Source organism: Oncorhynchus keta, chromosome 14 (assembly GCF_023373465.1).
Source record: "Oncorhynchus keta strain PuntledgeMale-10-30-2019 chromosome 14, Oket_V2, whole genome shotgun sequence".
Taxonomy (NCBI): Eukaryota; Metazoa; Chordata; class Actinopteri; order Salmoniformes; family Salmonidae; genus Oncorhynchus; species Oncorhynchus keta.
In genome coordinates, this window is record NC_068434.1 from 34,508,827 (window position 1) to 34,526,738 (window position 17,912).

General features: G+C 41.6%; 1 protein-coding gene and 1 pseudogene across 17 annotated transcripts in view; one reads left to right on the forward strand and one right to left on the reverse strand.

The window, feature by feature from the left end:
- Positions 1 to 13,098, reverse strand: part of LOC118393279 (protein phosphatase Slingshot homolog 1-like) — a 70,945-nt gene extending 57,847 nt beyond the window's left edge. For 15 of the 17 annotated variants that reach the window (XR_008063959.1, XR_008063958.1, XR_008063951.1 and 12 more), the window contains exons 1-2: positions 12,689 to 13,098; positions 5,594 to 5,631 (exon numbers count right to left, since the gene is read on the reverse strand). Coding sequence is in view for 2 of the 17 variants with exons in the window: in XM_052461570.1 (XP_052317530.1) it covers positions 5,594 to 5,631; positions 12,689 to 12,769 (119 nt within the window). In the remaining 15 variants the exon portion in view is untranslated. The remainder of the gene's footprint in view (positions 1 to 5,593; positions 5,632 to 12,688) is intronic. The other 2 variants (XM_052461571.1, XM_052461574.1) reach the window with 2 other exon arrangements.
- A 1,280-nt stretch (positions 13,099 to 14,378) lies between these two features.
- LOC127907269 (putative nuclease HARBI1) lies at positions 14,379 to 17,633 on the forward strand (annotated as a pseudogene).
- The last annotated feature ends 279 nt before the right edge of the window (positions 17,634 to 17,912 follow it).

Genomic DNA, 17,912 nt, shown 5'->3' on the forward strand with positions numbered 1-17,912 from the left:
AACAGTAAATCTCCCTGTGAAGAATGACCAAGATTATTGATCTGTGGATCCAGAGAGCCACATCTCTGACTATGTATGACGGGTGACGGCCTCCACTCCTCCACGCTCCCCCCTTTGTTAAGGGGCACAGTAGAGCAGGAAGTTATGGCCTTCTTTCAGGCATCCTGTTTTCAGCTAAAACAAAAAATAAACTAATGTCTGACACACATGCACAAGAATTGAGGACAAAAAAAGTAAGATGTCACACCCTGATCAGTTTCACCTGTCCTCCTTACTGTCTCCACCCCCTCCAGGTGTCACTTGTTTTCCCCAGTGTATTTATCCCTGTGTCTCCTGTCTCTTTGTGCCAGTTCGTCTTGTATATTTCCAAGTCAACCAGCGTTTTTCCCCATTCTCCTGCTTTCTGCATTTTCCTTTTTCTAGTCCTCCCTGTTTTGACCCTTGCCTGTTTCTGGACTTTGTACCCGCCTGCCTGACCAGACCCTGTCTGCCACTCTGATCTGGTTTTGACCTTTTTGCCTGTCCACGACCGGGGGGGGGGGGGTCAATGCAAATAGTCTGGGTAGCCATTTGATTAGGTGTTCATGGAGTCTTATGGCTTGGGGGTAGAAGCTGTTTAGAAGCCTTTTGGACCTAGACTTGGCTCTCCGGTACCGCTTACCATGCAGTAACAGAAAGAACAGTCTATGACTAGGGTGGCTAGAGTCTTTAGCTATTTTTAGGGCCTTCCTCTGACACCGCTTGGTATAAAAGTCTTGGGTGGCAGGAAGCTTGGGCCCAGTGATGTACTGGGTCATACACACTACTCTCTGTAGTGCCTTGTGGTCGGAGGCCGAGCAGTTGTCATACCAGGTGGTAATGCAACCAGTCAGGATGCCCTCGATGGTACAGCTGTAGAATTATTTTCAGGATCTGAGGACCCATGCCAAATCTTTTCAGTCTCCTGAGGGGGAATAGGCATTATCGTGCCCTCTTCAGTTAAACATCCGATTCTACATTCATATAAAATCTGTCAAATTAAGTAATCCAGGTTCGTGGTGCATCTTGCCCTTCACACCCAATCAGAACTAGAAACTCTGATTACTTCACAAGGGGAAAACAACTTTGGTTTAGTGACACACATTGTTTAAATGGTTCTCACTAGGCTAAATCCTTTCAGTGAGTTTTTGATTGAAATAAAGACATGGAAATTAACTGCTCAAACCAATAAATGTTCAAGATCCAGTCTCTTCTGTAATGAATAAACCCTGCAACTCCAACAAGATTTCATTTGTGACTTCCTTTGTCAGTCAGATGCGAACAAAGATGGGACATAGATACAAACATACCTGACTAATATGTCTGAGCCTGAGATCAAAGGAAAAGCCAACGGCTATTTTTCAGAGTCTGTTTGGGGTATCAACTCTGTTACCTTCTCCTTCATAAACGGTCTCACATGACCATTGAAACTGAGATATTGCTAGCAGTGGTGAGGTGTGGTGTGCTGCCTTGAAATGACTGCAGGCAAGTCTGACCTGTGACCCATGACTTACAAGGTGACCATATACTATATGAACTAATATAGCAGATTTCCTAAATAGTGGATAGAGGACATCAATTTGAAGAGTCAGTGGTTCTCCCAATCCAGACGGGTACAACATGGGTAGTGCAGGCTTCACTGGACACATCAGAACTGAGCACAGCTCCCCAAACAGATCCAACTTTAGTGAAGCTTCTTAAAGAATAAATTCAGAACAAAAGAACTTTGACTTCAGAGATAAAAAAAAATAAATGTGTCTGCCTTGGTGGTAGTGATGATCCATATTCCAGGTTTAGGAGGAATAGATCCATAATTCCATGTTTGACAATAATATTTGAGACACTTGTAAAGTCTCAACGGCAGAAGCTCTTACCTTCAATGTTTTTAATAGAAAGAATAATAAGGCTAAAAAAAGTAACAACGCATATATACTATTTCATCAGTCTATCCATGATTGAGCTTTTCTCTCTTAACCAGCCCCGGAGACTCAGCTATACAAGCTCAATGCAGGTTTCCACTTTAAAGGCTCATCGCCTTCTGCCTGTAAGTCTCAACCACCACATGTCATCCCCAAGTTCTGACATGATTCAGTCACTCGGTCCTGTAATACCTGAAAGAAACACTCATCTCTTATCCATATTACTACAGTGAACTGATAGACAAAGCCTTAAAAGGCCCCCAGAGGAAGTTGATGCCACTATTTAAATCTAATTTCCTGTCCTAGAGGAAATGCATGTTTAGGTTTCACCTCTGAAGAATGACAAAGGCTACTTATACAGTACCAGTCAAAAGTTTGGACACCAACTCATTCAAGGGTTTTTCTTTATTTTACTATTTTCTACATTGTATTATAATAGCGAAGAGATCAAAACTATGAAATAACACATATGGAGTCATGTAATAACGCCCCAAAAATTGTTAAACAAATCAAAATATATTTTATATTTGAGATTCTTCAAAGTAGCCACCCTTTGCCTGGATGACAGCTTTGCACAATCTTGAAATGATCTCAACAAGCTTCATGAGGTAGTCATCTGGAATGCTTTTCCAACAGTCTGAAGGAGTTACAACATATGCTGAGCACTTGTTGACTGCTTTCCCTTCACTCTGCTGTCCAACTCATCCCAAACCATCTCAATTGAGTTGAGGTCGGTGATTGTGGAGGCCAGGTCATCTGATGCATAACTCCATCACTCTCCTTCTTGGTAAAATAGCCCTTACACAGCCTGTTGGTGTGTTTTGGATCATTGTCTAGCTGAAAAACAAAATGATAGTCCCACTAAGCGCAAACCAGATGGGATGGTGTATCTCTCCAGAATGCTGTGGTAGCCCTGCTGGTTAAGTGTGCCTTGAATTCTAAATAAATCACTGACAGTGTCACCATCAAAGCACCCCCAAAATCATTACACCTCATCCTCCATGCTTCACAGTGGGAACCACACATGCGGAGATCATCCGTTCACCTACTCTCTGTCTCACAAAGACACGGCGGTTGGAACCCAAAATCTCAAATTTAGACTCATTAGACCAAAGGACAGATTTCCACCGGTCTAATGTCCATTACTCATGTTTGTTGGACCAAGCAAGCCTCTTTTTCTTATTGGTGTCCTTTAGTAGTGGTTTCTTTGCAGCAATTTGACCATGAAGGCCTGATTCACGCAATCTCCTCTGAACAGTTGATGTGGAGATATGTCTGTTACCTGAACTCTGAATCAATTATTTTGGCTGCAATCTTAGGTGCAGTTAATTGACGATTTCTGAGGATGGTAGTCTGAATGAACTTATTCTCTGCAGCAGAGGAAACTCTGAGTCTTCCTTTCCTGTGGCGGTCCTCTTGTGGTAGCCAGTTTCATCATAGCGCTTGATGGTTTTTGCGACTGCACTTGAAAACAGTTCTTGAAATGTTCCGCATTGACTGACCTTCATGTCTTAAAGTAATGATGGACTGTCGTTTCTCTTTGCTTATTTTAAACAGCTCTTATATACCGTGTAAGTGTGAAAAGTAGGGAATTAGCTGGGGAAACGGACAGATCAATAACATTACATTGATATACTGACTAATAAAAAAATCATATTGTGCTGAAGAAATGTCAGAATATCAGTCTTCAATCGTTTGGCAGCTAGTTTCATCGTTTGATTCAGGTCTAGTGTGATTGATGCAAAATAGTAGTCAAACTTAGTGATCTAGCCAGCTAGCTAGCATAGGATAACCAACTTTTGGCTAGCTCTGCTAGTTAATGGTACAATGGTACATCATCACCCCTGTATTATAGGAAAAGACACCATATTCACACGGCTTTACACAAAGTGGGCAGTTCGGATTTTGTCGCTTCAAGCCAAAATACAGTGCATTCAGAAAGTATTCAGACCCCATTTTGTTACGTTACAGCCTTATTCTCAAATTGATTAAATAAGAATGTTCCTCAACCATCTACACACAATACCCTATAATGACAAGGTGAAAACAAGTTTAGACATTTTTGCAAATGTATTAAAAATAACAGAAATACCTAATTTACATAAGTATTCAGACCCTTTACTAAGAGAATAAGAGAATCCAAATCGAGCTCAGGTGTAGCTCAGGTGTAGCCTACTCTGGTGACACTGACAAACAGATCAATAAAAACGATGTTGTCTGATACATATAATTGGTCTACGAAAAGGGGAGACACAAATACAATATGACATCCATTTAACCTGGAGGAGGAAATGATTGTCCAAAAACAAACTAAAGTGGCACTGATCCAATGACAAAGACAGTGAATATGCACACTCACCGGGGATATTTCCGATGTTCTCCTCTAGTGCCAATATGATAGGCTACCGTTCGCTCAATTAAACAAAAAAATGTTGATAACTGAAAGACAGATTGGGGTATTTATATTGTAATCTCTTTACAACAGTTTTCCCCTTATTTTATTTTTAAATATTGCAATATGACTGGCTGGGTCTCTCTGCTTTTCACTGACAGTCGCTACTCAACAATCATCTATTTGGTATTTGCAACGCGCGCTGCTCAAATTGCGGGCCCTTTGGATTGTAGGCTATGCGATAAAAACGTGTTTTTAAGTAAGCAGCTAATGAGCCTCTGTGGCCAAATCCTGCTTTCTGGTGTAGTAGCCTATTTTGAATGATTTTATGTATTTCTGTATAGACAGGAGTACGCTAATTAGGCTATATAATTTTGGCAATTCAATTCACTTGAGGGAAAACTAAGCGTCCCCTAGCCTTATAGACAAGCCGTCTTTGTCTCTTAATGTGGCATAAACACAGCCATGACGTTTTCATCCGATTGTCAAACAATCACTTTTAACAAAAGGCGCCCCTGTAGGCTATCCGCGCACATTCGTCCACTCACAAAATAATATCAGCATCCGAACCCCAACAGTGCACTGTGCACCCACAATTTGATGAATGGAAAGAGACATATGTTACAAAACACCTATGTGCATTGTAATGACATTCTGCGATTGTCAATAGGCCTACAAATTCTTATTTTTAATGGCGGCCTAGGAACAGTGGGTTAATTGCCTTGTTCAGGGGCAGAACGACCTTTGTTAGCTTGGGGATTCGATCTTGCAACCACTAGGCTACGCTATCGCTCCTAATAATGCTGTAATAGCCTATATTTTGAGGGGCCGTGTTGTATTAATTATGATAGGCTCACGTCTTACCGGTACACCCACTATTTATTTTGCAGGGACACCATACCTGACAGTACCGCCTTACTTTTACCCCTGGTGGTGGCTGTCATTGAGAGGGACCAGACCGGATATACAGTATCTCCAAACTCTACACAAAGCTGTATTATTTGTTTGGGTGTCCCGTGTCACCCCTCTAGCTATATACACAGTGCAAAAAAACATTATAAGGCATCAGTTGATCTAGAACGCTTACCCCACACCTCCACCCACAAACGCAAATCACAAAAAAAGTCCTCCTATTACTCTCCATTTGGCATAATATGTAGCTGTAGCATGCTTCCCCATGCTAAATAATGGATATAAAGGAGCAGCAGCTCTGAGCTACCCTAGCAAGACCATCTTTAGTACTGTAAGTACTAAGAACACTTACCTCTGATTTAGCCGGCGCTCATCATCACTCCCAAAGTCCTGTAAACCAAAAAAAGGCAGAGCAAAAATAAGCAAAAGTTACAAATCTGATACTACAAGACATTGAAGCTCTACAGTGCAGCCATTAGTATCAGATGGACATTAATCTGTCCACAATGCAGAGTACATGTTTTGCCTCATAATAAGCTCTGATAGGTAGGTTACTATTCTACAGAGGGATATAATGAGGGGAACCTAATTCTCATTACTTACAACTCATTGAAGAGTTGAGTGGATTCAGGGGTAGATTGTCAATATTCTTTTCTAAAACTATTATAGAAATGTTTCCCAAAATAAACAGAGTGTACAAAACATTAAACACCTTCCTAATATTGAGTTGCACCCCCATTTGCCTTCAGAACAGCTTAATTCGTTGGGCAAGGTGTCGAAAGCATTCCACAGGGATGCTGGCACATGTTGACTCCAATGCTTCCCACAGTTGTGTAAAGTTGGCTGGATGTCCTTTGGGTGGTGCACCATTCTTAATAAACACGGAAAACTGTTGAGCATGAAAAAAACTGTAGCATTGCAGTTCTTGACACACTCAAACTGGTGCGCCTGGCATCTACGACCAAGGCACTTAAATATTTTGTCTTGCCAATTCACCCTCTGAATGGCACACATACACAATCCATGTCTCAAATCGTCTCTAGACTTAAAAATCATTCTTTAACCTGTCTCCTCTCAATCTACACTGAAGTGGATTTAACAAGTGACATCAATAAGGAAGGGATCATAGCTTTCACCTGGTTAGTCTATGTCATGGAAAGAGTAGGTGTTCCTAATGTTTTGTACACTCAGTGTGTATCTAGTCTAATACACAATGTTGAGGTTTCAATGTTCACATAAATGTATTTAACCTAGGCTAACCTTGGAACAGACAACTCTACCAACGCCCCAACAAATCAACACTACTGTTAATTATACCAAAACTTCTGTACTTTTTCGATACTTGAACATGAAAAACATTTAGGTTATAGAATTTGTTACTTTCGGTACTTCTATTGAATGTGTCATGAACTGATTGAGAGAGGATCAAGTCTGTCTATCGGCGCAACAGACATCCCCATATAGTGTGAAAGCACCGGCACCATGCCTGCTCCACTTACTCATTACGAGCTCGAGCTCGTCCTAAGGAATCCCTGTACTATGGGCTGAGGCTGGGATGTATCATGTTAACTTCTGTGCAGCATGAGTGGGGAACTAACACACTTAATTACTGTTCACAAAACAATTACAGGCTAGAACCCTTTACAATGCAAGGAAATACCTGTAGCTTCAAACTTAATATATGCCATTTAGCTGACGCTTTTATCCAAAGCGACTTACAGTCATGTGTGCATACATTCTACGTATGGGTGGTCCCGGGAATCGAACCCACAACCCTGGCGTTACAAGCGCCATGCTCTACCAACTGAGCTACAGAAGGACCACGTCCTTCAACTTACAGCTGAAGCTAACATCAGTTCGCGACTCTAGTACTTTGTGATAATATAAAAACCATAATGCAAAATATACTGATTTGAAAGTGGATTGTCACCAAAAACCAGTCATTTCTAAAAACTGTATTAACTTAGTCTCCCTCTCCTCAGTCACGTCTCTCCTGTTGCTCTCAATTTGTGTTGAACGACACCATTAGGTCTTAAAAAGACAGCGTGCACTTTTATTTAGATTATTATTTATTTTTTTTACATTTAAGTAATTTAGCAGATGCTCTTATCCAGAGCGACTTACAGTTAGTGCATTCATCTTAAGATGAAGGTGGGACAACCACATATCACAGGCATAGAAAGTACATTTTTCCTCAAAGTAGCTATTAGTAGTCAGAACTAGGGGTGGAGGGGGTCAAGCCAAGTGCAGGTTCAGATAAAAAAAAAAATGTGGGGGGGTTAGAAGGAAGATTAAATTATTTTAATAAAATATGAAATCTTTAGAAAAACCTAACATACTTGAATAAAACACCAAATACATTGCTGTAGTTGGTCTCATTATCATAACAGTTTAAGTTCCTGTCAAAACTTTAAAACAGTGCATTCGGAAAGTATTCAGACCCCTTCTCTTAAAAATAAAAAAAATGGTACAGCCTTATTACAGCCTTATTCTAAAATGTATTAAATAAAAGTGTCAATCTACACACAATACCCCATAATGACAAAGCAAAAACAGGTTTTGAATTTTTTGCAAATGTATTACAAATAAAAACAGAAATACTTTATTTACATATTCAGAGCCGTTGCTATGAGACTTAAAATTTAGCTTGAGTGCATCCTGTTTCCATTGATCATTCTTGAGATGTTTCTACAACTTAATTGGAGTCCACCTGTGGTAAATTCAATTGATTGGACATGATTTGAAAAGGCACACACATGTCTACATATAAAGGTCCCACAGTTGACAGTGCATGTCTGAGCAAAAACAAAGCAATGAGGTCGAAAGGAATTGTCCGTAAAGCTCCGAGACAGGATTGTGTTGAGGCACAGACCTGTGGAAGGGTACCAAAAAATGTCTGCAGCATTGAAGGTTCCCAAGTACACAGTGGCCTCCATCATTCTTAAATGGAAGAGTGTGTAACCACCAAGAGTCTTCCTAGACCTGGCCGCCCAGCCAAACTGAGCAATCAGGGGAGAAGAGCCTTGGTCAGAGAGGTGACCAAGAACCCGATGGTCACTCTGACAGAGCTCCAGAGGTGGTGGTGGCAGCATTATCATCATGCCGTGGGGAGGTGTTTCAGCAGCAGGGACTGGAAGACTAATCAGGAGCGAGGGAAAGATGAGCAGAGCAAAGCATATTGATGTAAACCTGCTCTAGAGCACTCAGGACCTCAGACTGGGGCAAAGGTTCACCTTCCAACAGGACAACGGCCCTAAGAACACTGCCAAGACAACGCAGGAGTGGCTTTGGGACAAGTCTCGGAATGTCCTTGAGTGGCCAAGGACACCAAATCAAGCATCTCTGTAAAGAAAATAGCTGTGCAGCGACACTCCCCATCCAATCTGACAGGGCTTGAGAGGATCTGCAGAGAAGAATGGGAGAAACTCCCCAAATACAGGTGTGCCAAGCTTGTAACGTCATACCCAAGAAGACTCAATGCTGTAATCTCCTCAACAAAGTACTGCGTAAAGGGTCTGAATACTTATGTAAATGTGATATCAGTTAATTTTTTTCTTCTAAAAACCTGTTTTTGCTTTGTCATTATGGGGTATTGTGTGTAGATTGGGGGGGTGATTCAATCCATTTTAGAAAAGGTCAAGGGGTCAGAATACTTTCCGAATGTACTGTAAAGTTGTATTCACCCATGATGCATCATCTAGAGGAGTAGTCCTTATATGAACACAAGTTAAGTTAATGTATTTGCTTATATGCCTTCAGAATGATTATTCTTAAACACCCCCTTTACTCCACTCGTCCTTCTCATTACCGACACAGCTAAAGAGCTTGAGGAAAAAGTCTGATTATAATTATATCATTAATTTTAAATATTTATAGTTTCAGTGTGATGTTTAACTGACTAATTTTCATTAGGGGAGCAATGTAAAAAAATAAAAAATATTGGTTTGTTCACTACTTTTTGGACTTTTGTGAAAATGTTGTTAAAATGCATAATATCTCATTTTTTTTAAACTAGAATTATACAATAGTACAGATTAGTACAGATTCTAATATCAGTGTTTCAAGAGGAAATTTAGTGAAAAATGTATTCATTCACAGTTTCGTGAGAATGACCCACCTGGCTTTATGAGAGAGGTGAACGCCACTAAATGGAAGGAATGTGGCCATTCTTTATGATAGTTTCACCACAGTAAATGTCTTAACAGTTATTGTTCCAGGAAAGATATCATAGACTGGGAGTATCAGGTTATAGTAACATGGTGACATGTAACTGTGAGGAGGTGGGCCATTCTCCAGAAGTTTCACCTAATAAAGCCTGAGGATTGTCAACCAAAGCACTACTAATGAGAAGCACAAGGTCCCTGCTAAGGTTAGGTACTGCAGCAGTAAGAGGAAATGTTGTGACAAGATGTATCCAACACTGTATTTCAGCTCCAAAACCCACAGCACTTTCCACTACTGTATCTAACAAACTAAATCGGGCGAGCATAACACTTGTGATGTGCAGAATGGGTTCAAAACAGCGAACATACGTCATTGTCAAACCTAACATTTTTATAAACACACACAAAAAGTATTTTTCCCCCCCATCTAAACAAACGGTGCAGATAAGGTGAGGTAAGGCCTCTGAGGTTGGTCTCTACCTCTACCCATTCAACCAGGGGACAGGCATCAGGGTGAAACTCATAACTGGGACCTGTCAAAAGCTGTGTTTAACATGGGTTTCAGTTGGTCATCCGGGAGAGTAATCCAATAATTGACTTGAACAGCCCTGCACCCACTACAAGTGAAATCCCAGCCATAATTCTCCCACAGCGAGACACATGACAATAGCCAAATTTCACCTTGTAGGGTAAGGATGAAACTCTCCATTGTTGGCAAAATTATGTAGCCTACCTTACACCGTCACAACAGCTACCATATTGTTACCCCACCACCATCCTCCACTCATCACTTTCCCTCCACCCTCCATGTGAGAATGACATCATAGCAGCTTCCTGAGGGGCTTGGCTGCTCCTCAGACAGGCCCTTGGGAAGAGCCCTGCAAGCAGCCAGTCAATTCTATCCCACATTGAAAATGAGTGTCAGGCAGTGACAAGGAAGGCTGGTCCTCAGTCAGGCCAGCTCAACCATCTTCACGATAAAGGTGTTTCTTTTTACACGTTTCATTTTTTAAATGGCAGGTGTAATGCGTCAGGCCCAATGACTGAGTAGCTAAAAAAGTAAAGCAGCAGCCTAACGAAAGAAAAGAAAGGTCAGCTAATGCTCAAGTACCAGTTCTTGATTCAGGCCTAACCATGGTTGTCATCTTCAAGACAAATCTACCCAATAAGGGCGAGTGGAGAAAACCTGCTGTAGGCTAGAGCCTTTGTATTTAGCGTGACTCCTGTTTCTATTAACAGTTAGCGCCCCCAACTGGTTGAGAAGGTGCACAAAAACAGTACTTCGATTGTAGCTATCTTTCATGAGTGACATCTAAATGGCACTGTGATGTGTAGGCACTAACTGTTATACTACATGACCAAAGGTATGTGTACACCTGCTTGTCGAACATCTCGTTCCAAAATCATGGGCATTAATACGGAGTTGGTCCCCCCTTTACTGCTTTAACAGCCTCCACTCTTCTGGGAAGGCTTTCCACTAGATGTTGGAACATTGCTGCGGTGACTTGCTAAGAGCATTAGTGAGGTTGGGCTCTGATGTCGGGTGATTAGGCCTGGCTCGACGTCGGTGTTCCAATTCATCCCAAAGGTATTCGATGGGGTTGAGGTCAGTGCTCTGTGCAGGCCAGTCAAGTTCTTCCACACACCAATCTCGACAAACCATTTCTATATGGAACTCGCTTTGTGCACGTGTGCATTGTCATGCTGAAACAGGAAAGGGCCTTCCCCAAACTGTTGCCACGGCCTGTTCATCATCTAGAAGGCGGAAACAGTACAAGTGCATCAAAGCTGGGACCGAGAGACGGAGAAATAGGCCATCAGACTGTTAAACAGTCACCACTAGCCGGCCTCCGCCCAGTACCCTGCCCTGAACCTTAGAGACTGGTGCAGTATGTACATAGTCACTGAACAGTGGTCACTTTAATAATGTTCAGATACTGTTTTACCCACTTTATGTATATACTGTATTTTAGTCATGGCTCATCCTATATAACTATATTATGTGTGTATTGTTTATTTTTTTTAATTGCTAGGTATTACTGCACTGTTGGAGCTAGAAGCATAAGCATTTCACAGCACCTGCGATAACATCTGCAAATCTGTGTACGCGACCAATAAACTTTGGTTTGATTTGCATTTTGAGATGGGATTGTTATTGTGGTTTATTCATTGGCTGTTGGTTAATCTGAATAAACAAATAAGCACAAGGAGCAGTACCAAGAGTTTATTTTGCCATCATGGAAGTGTTCAAAGCTCACCTGACTTATGCTAGTTTGATTTTGGCAGACTATCTTTACTCTTGTGGAAAGTATGACTTAGGCCTCTTAACACAGTGGTTCCCAACCCTTTTCGGTTACTGTACCACAAAATGAATTTAGCTCTGCCCAGCATACCCATGAAGTACCTCATGTGCATTTTACCAGCAGGCATATACTCTCTTGAGTCTTCTCAAGTACCCCTGTGGATACACCAAGTACCCCCAGGGGTCCTAGTATCTCTGGTTGGGAACCACTACTCTACCTCATGACTGTATGAAGTTACATGTCACATTTCACCTCATTGACTGGTTCCTTTTAGAAGACATCTCAGAACAACATAGAAAATAACCCATGCTGTCCATAACACTGACTTTAACATAAGCAAGTAGCTAGCTAGTTTGCCTAATAAATAAGCTGGTAATAACTGATATATTAGGCAACTAACTTGATAAATGTTAACATTTGGGAGTACCAAATTGTATGGCACCACTGCAGTACACTGGTGATTTCTTAGCTGACTAGCTAGTTTACTGCATTCAGCAGCAGGACATCAGGGTATGACTTACATGAAACTACCTGGCAGATAACCAGATACCTAGCTAATCAGGCAAACGATGCTATTGGAATTGAATAGCCAGCTAATGTCACAGCAGTTACGCTGCTCATTAGCTAGTTAGTAATGCAAACAAGAAGCTAGCTAACTAGATAAACTGTATATTTGTTGTACGCTAGCTAACGTTAGCTGGCAAGCGAATAACTTTACTAACTGGCAATAAATAGCATTACGTTATATCAGTGTGTTACTGACAACTTTGCTTACTAGCTTTTCTAGACACCAGCTAACGTTAGCTCGGTAGCGATTGAGTTGAGGCTAATAATAGCTACTAACATTACCTAGTTAGCTTATCCCATTGCTACATATCTAGCTAGCACGGGTAGGCCTATGTCACTCCCACGTATCCTAGGTGTTTTCTTGCGCTTTGTTGACGTTTCTAAAAACGTCTCTCCAGCTATTTCCAAGCTTACCTCCCCCACGTTGGTGGTGGTTGTGCTGGCTGTGGATGCAGCGCTTGGGGTAGGGGAGCGCTGCAAAGTAACCAGAGCCATGGCTGAGAGAGTCTGCACAGGCCGGTGTAGCCTGTCCAGAGAACAGCTTTATTCCGGGTGAATAACCTAAGGAAATTGTTTCTTGGTGTCAACGTCTATAGCGGTCGAAGCAGAGAATTTCATCGCCGTTAAATTTCCATCGTCCTAAAATCTGGAAGCAAGTTGTTCCTTTTGAATTTTCTCAAATAAAAATAGACGAATTTCATAGTAAGAACGTACAGAGCATGTACTTATCGTTCCCCATGTTGCGGCTTTCTCACTAGCCTGCACAAAACCGCTTCCACCAGGGAATGTGAGCTTATGCTAGTCAGCTGCTGCCAGCCAACCACACAGTGATGCTGAGTTCAAACATTCTGATCCGATGGATGTTGTAGCCTAGCTAGGTTACCAATTATGTCAAATGCATACCTACATCATGACAGAATCTCTTCCAGTTCAAACTGTGTATTTCACTTGGCCTGTCGGTTAAAAATTATAAATAATATTAGCTACAGTTCATGTAATGCAACTACACAAACCCTCACAACTTGCAGAATGTGAGTAATCTTTTGCATAATGTTTTTTTTCAGCCAACTGCTGTGATGTCGTTTTGTTGTTGTTTTTTAAATATATATCTACATTCGTATTTTGTCACTGTTATATTTCAGGTTATTACACATTACACGATGTACAATTTCTGGTTACTTCATACAGTTAGATGGGTCAGAGGTTCAGGTACACTCAAGGACATGGAAATATTTACATTGTCAAAGTCATATGGAATGGTAGCAGATTCTGAGCAGGACCAAGCCAGTCACACAGAATGGAGGCTAATCAGATTTTTTTAAAGATAAATAATAATAACAAAAGCAACAATAACTGCTGTGTTTGTTATCTCCAGACAAACTCGTGGCAGTGATCAGAGCTGGGGTCAGTGGCCTGTCCACGGCTCAGAGCATCTATGAGCACTACGGCTCAGAGCATCTATGAGCACTACGGCTCAGAGCATCTATGAGCACTACCACTCTACAGTCAGTCAGTCCACCAGCAGGATTCTGGCAGCCATACCTCTACGACAAGGGTAATTCCCAGAAAACGTGAGAGGGCTTTCTTCTTCAGGCCTCATCATTCACATGGAGGCAAGGTCTAGTTGTTTTGCATTTTAAGCTGCTGTAATTAACCAATAAGTGTCACGAATCCCGTTTCCTGAGTCCCGTTTCCGTTTCCTGAGTTTTTTGCCTGTGTTCTGTCCTGGAGTGTTTTTTTCCGGCATCCTGGAACGCACCCTGTCTGGTTGCCGGGCAATGTAGCCAGTTGGGAGTTCTGATTACCCGCACCTGTATCCCATCAGCTATCTGCACACCTGGTCCTGAGCATCATCTCTCCTCTTCATAAGCCCGGACCTGACATCCATTCCCTGCCGGATCGTTAGCCATGAACATTACTCACCCGGATCATTTACCCCATTCCCGCCTGGTCGTCGGAGAATTCCGCTACCCCATTGAATCCACCTATTTACTCCCATCAACTCACCACCGCTGCCCGCTACGCCACCTGGATATATCTACCCATTCACATTCACTTGTAAATAAATACTCACCTTCTTCCTACTCTACTTGTCCTGGGGCCTGTTGCACAAAAGTAGAATTAAGACATCCGGGATAAATGACTAAGCTGAGCTCAATGAAGCCAAAACATGTGCGTCCAGGCTTAATTGGTTGCACAAAGACCAAGCCAGGATGAGCAGACACGGATTCATTAAGCCAGGTGAAACCAATCCTGGATAGGTGCGCGCTCACGGCTCACTCAAATAGACCCCGCCACAGATCACAGATTAACTGATTTACCATGGCAACTAGAGCCGCGTACTTTTCCCCGTCGGAAGCACAAATCCTCATGGAGGCATACGAGGAGGTAAAATATATAATTAAGAAGAAAGGCAACACCGCCACAGTGATAAAGCAAAGAGAAAAAGCGTGGCAAAGTATTGCAGACCGCCTGAATGCGTAAGTAGTGCACAATTACACACTCACCGCTCCGCTGAAACATCACAATTACAATTCAAATATTTAATTCACATCTCCAAAAACGCAGTTGTACTGTAATTATGAAACGGTTAAATTTTTAATTGAAATGCACTGCAGATATGAGTGAAATTGTGTAAAGTAAGTCCATCACACTGTATAAAGCTATGATAAATTATTATTAAAGCCTTACATTATTATTTAACGTTACTACGCTCAGTACGGTTTAATCTTAGCCGTTGTACTCTGCTTCTTATGTTGTCCACCGTTTTTTTTGTGTTTCTCCTGCTTTCATTAATGTAAAGCTGCTTTGACAGAATGAAACAATTGTGAAAAGTGCTATATAAATAACATTTAATTGAATAAATAGATGAGCTATAATAATAATCACTTTAATTTATATAGCGCCTTTCAAAGGACCCAAGGTCGGTTGCTCACTGCACTGCAAAAATGTCTTTCTTACTTAGTATTTTTGTCTTGTTTTCAGTTTTAAAAAAATATCTAAAAAACATCTTGAATATTTTCTTGAGCAAAATTACCTAGGAAAATAAGCAAAAAAATCTGCCAGTGAAACGAGAACTTTTCTAAAATTAAGTGTTTATGGAAAAAGTAAACTTATTTCAAGAGAATTTTTATTATATTGACAGATTTTTTATTTGCTTGTTTTAAGCACACATTTACTTAAAGTTTATATTTTTTGTCTAAACTATACTTATTTTGCTAGGTCATTTAGCAAATCAAGAAAATACATCTTTATTAAAGTTTTTTTTTTGTTGATATTTTTACTGAAAACAAGACAAAAATACCAAGTAATTTTTTGCAGTGTGACTCCATTAAATGTGTGTGTGTGTAGATTAAACATGAACGGGCCAAAACGGACATGGCAGCAGGTCAAAATCAAATACAAGAACATTCTGCAGAATGGTATGGTCCCTGACTAATATTTAACAAAGCACAAGCATATATTGTACCCAGAAGGTGCCTGCTCACACATTGTCTGTACTGTTTTAGCAGTGAAAAAGAATACCCACAGACAAGGCACGGGTGGTGGGTCACCCAAAGGCTGACCTTACCCCAGCAGAGGACATGGCCTTGGAGCTAAATAAAGGCAGGCCCGTCTTAGAGGGGATCCCTGGGGGGAAAGAGACGAGCATAGGTTCCTCCCAAGATGCCACCCGCTTCATTCAAGGTATGTCCTTCCATCTCTACATGGGATACAACCACATTCATATTGAATCAATTTGGACTGTCTGACTTTGGTTTACCTATTGCCTTGCAGTGTCTGGCAGCACTGTGTTCCTGTTAGAGCCACCAGCACAAGCACCAGACGATGCTGATCCAGTGAGTACTCCATCAAAGGCATACTGTAGGCCTGGCATGTCTTGTCTACTAGCTTCAATATGAATCCGATTAAATGTGATAGGGTGAAGGCCCCAGTGCAGCAGCAACAGCACATGATGGAGACGATGATGATGAGGAGGAGACCATCTCTCTGGATTCCAGAATGCATGAGGTATCATAGTAAGACTGTGAAAGTACTATTGACTCTACAATGGTGAGGAGTCCTCATCAAAATCAAAAAATTTATTTTACAGGACCCAGATGCTATACAGTGGGAAAACCAGCCTGGCAACATAGTGCGTATTAATAAAAGGACACCACATCCTGCCAAATTCCAGCTGCGCTAATTGTATTGTGTTCACAGAGCTCACAAGCTATCAGAAAGTTGTATGGCAACCACCTCCGGCGCCAAATAGAACTGGCAGACATAGACATTCAGTACAAGAAGAAAAAGATGGAAAATCTTGCACTGGAGTCCGAAATAAAAAAGAGGACAATTAGGAAACTGGACCTTGAAATAAAAAAACTTGAGAGGGAGGTGAGATATGCCTTCAATGTACACTGTATGCTAACTGTAACACAAATGTATTAATCATTATTTGTATTTCCTCCCCCAGCTCCAAGAAGATGACACAGCTCAAAATAAAAATTAGGTATATTCTCGTAAAGTCAAGTGAGCCATGACATATGAGCTCTTATTGTGAGCACACAGGACGGTGGCATCTTTCTAAGGTTTTTTTATTTTCCCAGCAATCAGTACAACCAAGTCATCGTTATAAGGCATCGCCCTCTTTTGCCCACCCCCAGCACCAGGTGTGGCCACTAGCCTATATGAAGGCCCAAAATTGTGTGTTCCTTTCTGCTCTGACAATGGCATGCCCATTCGTGCGAGATGTGGTGGATGAAGAAGCACTTGTGCTGAGGAGAGCCTTCAGGCGAGAAAGGGTCTTCAGGGACCGGTTGGACCCACTGGCCTTCCCTGACGACCATCTATATGAAAGATACAGGTTTTCTGCAGATGGCATCAGGTATCTATGCAGACTACTGGGTCCCAGGATTAAGCACCGCACTGCACGGAGCCATGCACTGAGTGTGGAGCAAATGGTTTGTGTGGCCTTGCGCTTTTTGCTAGTGGAGCCTTCCTGTACTCAGTGGGGGATGCAGAACAGCTGAACAAGGCCACAATTTGCCGCACAATAAGGAGTGTGTGTCTGGCTATCAAAGCATTAGCAGATGTCTTCATCTCCTTCCCTGGCCACAGAAGACTCTGTGACATCAAAGAGGAGTTCTATAGGATTGCAGGTAAGAGGATCTACAAATTACAGGACAACTGTTAACACATAGTAGGATACTCATTACTTTGTGTGACAGGTTTCCCCAATGTCATTGGTGCAGTGGACTGCACACACATAAGGATAAAAGCCCCCTCAGGTGCCCATGAGGCCAATTTTGTGAATAGGAAATCCTTTCACAGCATTAATGTTCAGGTGAACATAACTTTTTGATATTGTCCATTGACGAACACTCTGCATTGCCAGTGATGTGCATTGATTGGTGTAATATTCCTCATCTTATGATTTCAGATGGTCTGCAATGCTGACTGTGTGATCAGCAATGTTGTGGCAAAATGGCCTGGCTCAGTCCATGACTCCAGAATCTTTCGGGCCTCTGAAATCTATCACAAGGTAAGCCACACAACCCCTATTTATAACCATCATGGCTGTGTCAAGAATATCACTGTTTATGAGGTAGTAATGATGAGATTTTGTGTTGACAGGTGAATTCTCTGGTGTGTTGCT